Source organism: Chaetodon trifascialis, chromosome 11, assembly GCF_039877785.1.
Source record: "Chaetodon trifascialis isolate fChaTrf1 chromosome 11, fChaTrf1.hap1, whole genome shotgun sequence".
Lineage (NCBI taxonomy): Eukaryota > Metazoa > Chordata > Actinopteri > Chaetodontiformes > Chaetodontidae > Chaetodon > Chaetodon trifascialis.
Window position 1 is genome coordinate 2820859 of NC_092066.1, and position 8143 is coordinate 2829001.

The following is an 8143-nucleotide window of genomic DNA, read 5'->3' on the forward strand; positions in this document are numbered from 1 at the left end:
GAGATAACTGTGACAGTTCAGAGATGCCACTGCTAAAATGCTAGAATTATATTTCTGAAAAAAGACTCGTGGAATGCCCCAAACTAGTGTTTTTACGTACTCTATAAATGACCGAATGATTGATTAATGTGTCCAGTTAATGAAAGTTTGCCGATCACACTAAGTTGTCACTGCAGATGTCATCAGTTCAGTGGTGTTTCCCTCCTCTCCCATTTCTCTCCTCTGCCAGGCTGGATCCTCAGCAGGACGACAAAGGACCGACAAACGCTGGAACACATGAACAAACAAGATTAGTAAGTTCACACTGTCCATTAATAAGTATGACACAACATTTTGGCCACCATAGCTAAAAGTGTTGGCCAGCAGTTCCAGCTGCCCAGTCAGTTTGAACCAGAACCTTCTTGCATCAATAAAACAGTGCTAACCGCTGTATTCCCCTGTGCCCCCCGAAAACTAAAGCTAAACACCAAAACCAGCCAAGTCTCCCAAGAGAATCCATCAGCAGCAAGTGCACAAGGTTCTTGCAGAGCACCCATTGGTGGGTGGCCATATATTGTAATATGAAATCATTAATTAGACAAAAGACATTAAACTCTTTTCAAGGCTTCCAGAGTTGCAGGAAAGTCCTCTTAAAACACTGACCTGTCTGAAGGTCCCTGCTGTCAGACACATCTGTCCAGCTGCCCACAGTGGCACCATGAGAACAGAGGAGAGTGTCATGGTCCATCCTAATGCGTACGCCCAGCCAGGGTAAACGTACCAGTCGTTAATCCTGAGGTGTTGGTAATCAACCACGTACAGGATAAAGGAGGCCTGTGAAGGTGCAGAGAATTCAAACAAACCAAGAAAAGTGAGTACAGAGAGCCTTTCTAATCTTCTTAGTTAACCTGCACAAATATGCACCATAGCTCAAGATACAACAATGTTGGTTGGTTGGTCCACCACTTTGGTTCATACTGAAACATCTGAACAGTGATTGGAAGGATTAATAATTGATGAAGCTAGTTAGCAAATGTTAGCATGCTAACATGCTAAACCACAATGTGTTAACTGTTGCCTCCCAGCAACATTGTGCTCATGCACAGAGGTGCTGGCATGGCTGTAGACTTGTTAAACCTTCCTGACTCACCAGTGACAGCAGAGGAATGATGTATTTCCAGCACAGTTTGAAGAAAACAGACGGCCTCTGTCCTGTCATGTCCTCAATGATGTTAAGAACACGATCAGCACCTGAGAGGATTTTTAGATCGTACATTAGACCAGTTTATTCATACAAAGTTTTTTTTTTATTAGTATAACAGCATGTTGTCACTAAAATAAGTTACATTCAGACAATGTAGTCAATCTAACCAAAGCTGCTGGCTGAAATCATACAATATCTAAATTTTTTTTTGCTTACCAAAACTCCAGGCTAGAGCCAGACACTCAGATAAAGTTATGAAATAATGACACGCTCCAGTGGTTCCATAATAATCAATAAGCTGGAATATGTAAATCCCTCCCTGCAGCAGGAAGACAAGATTTGAATGTGAGAAATTGTTTTTTTAAACCTTTTGTGACAGCAGGATGTACTTTCATGGAAATAGTTTATTCACCTCAGTGACCAACATCAGATGTATGAGGAAGAAGAACGAGCAGATGACGAGGGTGAAGATCTCATGTCTTCCAGGTTTACGGAACAACTTCGGAAACATGTCGCTTAATGAGGTGATAAAACACTCGACCGTCACAAACTGAAATGAAATGAACCAACAGCTTATTGTGCCTGCAATGTATTGCTAATTAATCAAGAGGTAGGACAATAAAATATTTTACATGTGTGTCAACACTGAGGAAAAAGAGCATCAGGAAGAAGCAGATGGTCCAGAACTGTGGCAAAGGCATCAGAGCTGTTGCCTGAGGGTAAGCAATGAAGGCCAAACCTGGACCTGTGAACGGGAATCAAACAAGAAAGACAAAGTTATTTAGATTTGGACTAACGTGGAAATCCAACAGTAGCTCATATCAAATCTTCAAGTATACCTGACTCAGCCACAGTGTCCACAGTAACACCCTGTCTCTGAGCCATGAATCCAAGCACAGAGAAGACGACAAATCCAGCAACAAAGCTGGTCCCACTGTTCAGCAGACAGAGCCAGAAGCTGTCCCTAGAGGTCACACAAAGACAGCAGACACCTGTCAAAAAGAGGACATTCCTCTGCATACTCACAAAGCATGTTTCTTTTTGCTATGTTGTCTTTTAAACCCTGTTTTCTAAAAACAACTGTATCAGAGTTGTTGTGATATCTGTGTCATACTTACTTGTAACAGTTGTTGTTGTACTCATTATAGCTGCTCAGGACATTTAGAGTCCCTATAGTCAGGCTGTAGGAGAAAAATATTTGAGACCCTGCCTCTATCCACACCTGAAATGTCAGAAAAGATGCATTTAAGGGAGAGTCCTAGTTTAGCTTTCAGTGCAGTGAGTGCAGTGAGGTGCTTGATGAATAGGGGCCCCTGTCAAAGACAGGAAATTTGGACTGGTATATTACCAGTTTAAAATGATAACATGAAAACAGAAGATATTCTTCAAGACTTAACAGGCCTTCCTTCACTTGTAGGAAGGTTTATTTGACACTTTGGCCTCTCTTTTTATGAGTCCAGACTCATGGCTCAAAGTGCAGACATAAAGCACCATGCACAGTGAGCTGAGGTGCATGCTTAGGTAATTTGGGTAACTTTGAGGCCACTTTGGATTTTTTTATTTGCCAGATTTGTTGAAAAAATTAGAAAGATGATGACGCAGTTCTTGCTCACAGTTTCCACCTTTTCCAGCATTGTTCCCGGTCTTTGGCAACATGTTGAGCCTAACCCCAAATTTACATGACTAGCTCGTTCATAACAGTTCAGCACTGGGCCATTTTTGATCTTCCAGGTTTTTTCTGGATCAGGCCATTTCAGTCCAACCTCGTGAAATCAGATGGCTCTATACTGTTCAAAGGCAGACAAATGAACAGAAACAACCTCAAAATGTTTCAGGCACTGTCCATCCATCCATCCATCCATTCATCCATCTTCTCCCGCTTCATCCGGGGCCGGGTCACGAGGGCAGCAGTCTGAGCAGGGACGCCCAAACTTCCCTCTCCCCGGGCCACTTCTTCTAGCTCTTCCAGGGGGGTCCCGAGGTGTTCCCAGGCCAGCCAAGCGATACAGTCACTCCAGCGTGTCCTGGGTCTTCCTCTGGGCCTCCTCCCGGTGGGGCATGCCTGGATCACCTCCCTACAGAGGCATCCAGGGGGCATCCGATAGAGATGCCCAAGCCACCTCAGCTGACTCCTCTCGATGTGGAGGAGCAGCGACTCTACTCTGAGCTCCTCATCCTATCTCTAAGGGAGCGCCCTACCACCCTGCGAAGGAAACTCATTTCAGCCGCTTGTATCCGGGACCTCATTCTTCCGGTCATGACCCAAAGTTCATGACCATAGGTGAGGGTAGGAACGTAGATTGACCGGTAAATCGAGAGCTTCGCCTTTTGGCTCAGCTCCTTCGTCATCATGACAGACCCAGACAGCGACCGCATTACTGTTGCTGCTGCACCGATCCGCCTGTCAATTTCATGCTCCATCCTTCCCTCACAAGTGAACAAGATCCCAAGATACTTCAACTCCTCCAGTTGAGGCAGGAACTCTCCCGCAACCTGGAGGGGGCAAGCCACCTTTTTCCGGTCGAGAACCATGGCCTCAGATTTGGAGGTGCTGACTCTCATCTGAGCTGCTTCACACTTGGCTGCGAGCCGTCCCAGTGCATGCTGAAGGTCCTGGCTCGAGGTAGCCAACAAGACAACATCATCTGCAAAAAGCAGAGACGAAATCTGCTGGCTCCCGAACTGAACCCCCTCTGGCCCCTGGCTGCGCCTAGAAATTCTGTCCATAAAAATAATGTTGAAAACCAGTGACAAAGGGCAGCCCTGCTGGAGTCCAACATGCACCGAGGACAGGTCCGACTTACTGCCAGCAATGCAGACCAAGTTCCTGCTCCATTTGTACAGGAACTGTACAGCTCTCAGCAGAGGGCCTCCAACCCCATACTCCCGGAGCACCTCCCACAGAATGGCACGAGGGACACGGTTGAATGCCTTCTCCAAGTCCACAAAACACATGTGGACTGGTTGGGCAAACTCCCATAAACCCTCATGCACCCTGTGGAGGGTATAGAGCTGGTCCAGTGTTCCACGGCCAGGACGAAAACTGCATTGTTCCTCCTGAATCCGAGGTTCAACTATCGGCCACATTCTCCTCTCCAGTACCCTGGAATAGACTTTCCCAGGCTGAGGAGTGTGATCCCCCAGTAGTTGGAACACACCCTCCGGTCCCCCTTTTTAAAAAGAGGGACCACCACCCCAGTCTGCCAGTCCAGAGGCACCGTCCACGACTGCCACGCAATGTTGCAGAGGTGTGTCAACCAGGACAGCCCTACAACATCCAGAGACTTGAGGTACTCAGGGCGGATCTCATCCACCCCCGGTGCTTTGCCACTGAGGAGCTTGCAAACAACCTCAGTGACTTCAGCCCAGGTGATGGATGAATCAACCTCCGAGTCCCCAGTCTCTGCTTCCTCTACAGAAGACATGACAGAGGGATTGAGGAGATCCTCGAACTATTCTTTCCACCGCCTGACAATATCCCCAGTCGAGGTCAACAGCTCCCCACCTCCACTGTAAACAGTGTTGACAGAGCGCTGCTTCCCTTCCTGAGGCGCCGAATGGTTTGCCAGAATTTCTTCGAGACCGACCGGTAGTCCTCCTCCATGGCCTCTCTGAACTCCTCCCAGACCCAAGTTTTTGCTTCTACAACCACCCGAGCTGCCGCACACTTGGTCTGCTGGTACCCGTCAGCTGCCTCAGGAGTCCCATGAGCCAGCCAGGCCCGATAGGACTCCTTCTTCAGCTTGACGGCATCCCTTACTTTCAGTGTCCACCACCGGGTTTGGGGGTTGCCGCCACGACAGGCACCAGCGACTTTACGGCCACAGCTACGGACGGCTGCATCAACAATGGAAGTGGAGAACATGGTCCATTCGGACTCAGTGTCTCCAACCTCCCTCGGAATCTGGTTGAAGCTCTCCCAGAGGTGGGAGTTGAAGACAGGCACTGTTTTTTCTAATTCCATTTGGAGAAAGAAATGGGATAGAAATATAGTCTGTGATTGAACCTCACGTAGAGTGACTTTCAGTATACTGTAGTTGCTAATATAAACAAGATTACCTCAAGGTTAGCCAGGCGGTTCAGGTCTGGATACAGGTAGTAGTAGATCCCGTCCCAGGCTCCAGGCAGAGTCAAGCCTCTGATGAGCAGTATTATGAGCATCACATAGGGGAAAGTGGCTGTGAAGTATGCAACCTTTTAAAAAAAGCGCATTTCACAAAATTTGTTTTAATAACCAGAATTAATGGATGTTTTAATGGAAATAAGAGATAAAATACTCCAATAAAAATGCAGAATGATAGTTTCTGTCTACTACAAGTATAACATTTTAGATAAACTATTTCCACTGGCCTTTCCAGAAGATCTGACACTTTTCCAGATACTGAAGTAGCAGAACACCCAGCAGGCCAGCAGACACAAGGCCAGCTCCCATCTCACACTGCCCAGCTCCTCAATGCCTCCAGACATGCCCAGCACCCGCCGCCTGATGGGAGGGGACGCACGATACAGTATGACAAGAAATCATGATTAACGATCTCCAGATATTTGGCAGTGTTACAAATGATGTCTAGTCACACAAGCCAAGGTAGGAAACCTGATCTTTCATGAATCAATTTTGCCAGTGATTTACATGTATTTGTTTGGAATATTATCAGCAGATAAGTGGATACCTGACCTGGATTATGGCTCACAATGGCCTGAAGCAGATGTATGAAAATTCTGAGGTTGTTTTTCTGTTTTTAAATTTCAGTATCATTCCAAGAGAAATTGTGACAATTTTAAGAGGTTCAACTCTTGATAAAAGCAATGGAGGTAAAACCTGCTGGCAGTTGCGTGTTGTATCAGATGTGTTAAACAGTAAGAGGATGCAGGAAATGAGCAAGAATCATGCTGCTAATGTCCTTTGTAGAATACTGTTGTGACACATTAATGACATGGTACATCTCAGACTTTTTTCCAGGTTCCCACTGTGTATTAATATTTCTGTGAAGTGCTTGTGGAAAGTCAATCCAATATCAGTATTGGTCAATGACAGAAAACAAATTTAGACTCACTCCCAGAACTCAGCAGCAGCAGACGTGGTGTTTCTCAGCGTGCTCTGATTTGTCAGATTTGTTAAAGGAGAATCCAAAATCTGAAGATCCAAACAGTTAGCTGGTTTAGAGGACAAACAGAGGAATAACAGTGAGGAATTACTGTTATACAGATTTACACATGATGCTCCTCAGACAGCAGTGCAGATATACTGTAAGGGTATTATAGAACCTATTTACAAGCTGTACTCAATAGTTAAAGTCTACCTGAATTCCAGGTGTTCTCACAGGTGGCCCAGGGGAGCTGGGATCTAAACGAGAACACCAGGTAGAAGAGAGCCCAGACTTCAATCATAATGTAGCTGAAGTCATACAGTTTCATTACAGCCTGTCCATATCCAATTCCTAAAAAACAAATAGGAAACACAGTTTACCCTTTTCAGGGTTTTCATGTCCACATGTCTGGAGACGGTATAGACATGTCTGCGAACCACACCGTCAGAGCTGCTTTCTCAACATGATGTTAAAGTGTCATGTTAAAATGTTTTTTAAGCTGAGTCCATCCTTCATCTCAACTCACACCAACTCACCTTGTGCCAGTGGACATAACTTCCTCCAGCAGGTGATGAATCCTTCCTGGGTGTACTGACCAAATGAGGTCTCCAGCAGGAACAGAGGTATCCCACACACCGCAGCAAACAGACCATATGGCACCAGAAAGGCACCTGTAGGTTTATAAAAATATGGACATGTGCCCCCATGGCAGTGGCAGTTCACTGAGTAATTCTTTTTACTTACCAATTGCTGACATTAATGTTATTTCGATGCACGACACCCAGAATAATGCAACTCTGCAAAGAAAGGTTTGTGATTCACCTCCACCATTCTTGTAGCAGAGGTAAGGAAATCTCCATACGTTGCCCAGGCCGACCACATTTCCTGCAACAACCAGAAAATATTCTTTTTTATTGGTCCATTGTCCTCTGTCTCCAGCCCTCTTCTGATTTTCTGTTCTTCTTCTTTGTCCGCTCATCTCAACATCAAAGATGTTCATTTTGCAAACTGTGCTACTGAGTCCTAGAAATTTCTTTATACTCGTGTCCTGAACTCGACTATTTCCATATAGTATGAAAATTAATTGGCACACTAAAAAACATAGTTTTGCAGCTCATCACTCTGAACATCAGATCAGATCGCATTCATTTTTTACATTATTAAGCTACATTATTGTTGTGAAGTGATGCAGAACAGACTTTTCAATGTTATAATTATATATAGAATTAATTATATTATTTCTGATTATTTCATGTCAATAATTCTGTTTGCTTTTCTCTTATATCTTTAACACATATTCCCCTGTCAGGCGCAAAACCTGCTATAAAAATGAAAATTACACAAAATTTGCCGTTTAAGAGCTGAAACTTTACAGACGCACTGGCATGATCCTTCATTGTAAGTGCTGAAAGTTTCAGTTGTGATATTAGAAAAGCACCTGCCAGGCTGTAACAGGAAGAACACTAAATCCTCAAATTATCATTGAATTCTGTTCTTCATCTTTAACCACAACCTCCCTGAGGGATTTTGTTACCAAAGTGACTTTTACAGACTTTACATTGACTTTACAAAATGCTTTCATGGGTGATGATGCCAGCAGGTATCCAGAGCTGTACTTGCTGTTATTGTACATCGCACACTGTGGAAAACTAGTGTTTAGCATTGGAAATCAGACTTGCTTAACCATTTCATGATAAGCCTAAAATTGTGCCTGGCTTAGATATACATTCAATGTATTTTCATAGCAATCCATAAGTTGCTCCACCAGTTCAGGGGCAATTCCGGGAATCAAAAATCAAAAGATTTACACACACAAAACAGTCACAACTTCTCTCATATGCCAAATATGGAAGTTTATTGAAATTCTGCTCAT

General features: G+C 44.6%; 1 protein-coding gene across 1 annotated transcript; it reads right to left on the reverse strand.

The window, feature by feature from the left end:
• Positions 1 to 159: 159 nt before the first annotated feature.
• Positions 160 to 7270, reverse strand: LOC139338744 (sodium- and chloride-dependent betaine transporter-like). Its single transcript, XM_070973996.1, has 14 exons — positions 7093 to 7270; positions 6807 to 6941; positions 6484 to 6621; positions 6238 to 6337; positions 5534 to 5666; positions 5243 to 5377; positions 2302 to 2405; positions 2023 to 2147; positions 1816 to 1928; positions 1596 to 1733; positions 1400 to 1502; positions 1130 to 1230; positions 643 to 813; positions 160 to 267 (listed from the first exon to the last, which is right to left on the reverse strand). Exons 1-14 carry the CDS (start codon positions 7268 to 7270, stop codon positions 160 to 162), a joined length of 1782 nt encoding a protein of 593 aa, XP_070830097.1.
• Between the last annotated feature and the right edge of the window lie 873 nt (positions 7271 to 8143).

Coding starts and splice junctions, on each gene's coding strand:
- LOC139338744 (XM_070973996.1), bottom strand. CDS start 7,270: ATGAACATCTTTGATGTTGAGATGAGCGGACAAAGAAGAAGAACAGAA. Junction 5,667..6,237: donor GCTGCTGCTGAGTTCTGGGA/GTGAGTCTAAAT, acceptor CCCTCCCATCAG/GCGGCGGGTGCTGGGCATGT. Junction 814..1,129: donor TCATTCCTCTGCTGTCACTG/GTGAGTCAGGAA, acceptor GCACCTTCACAG/GCCTCCTTTATCCTGTACGT.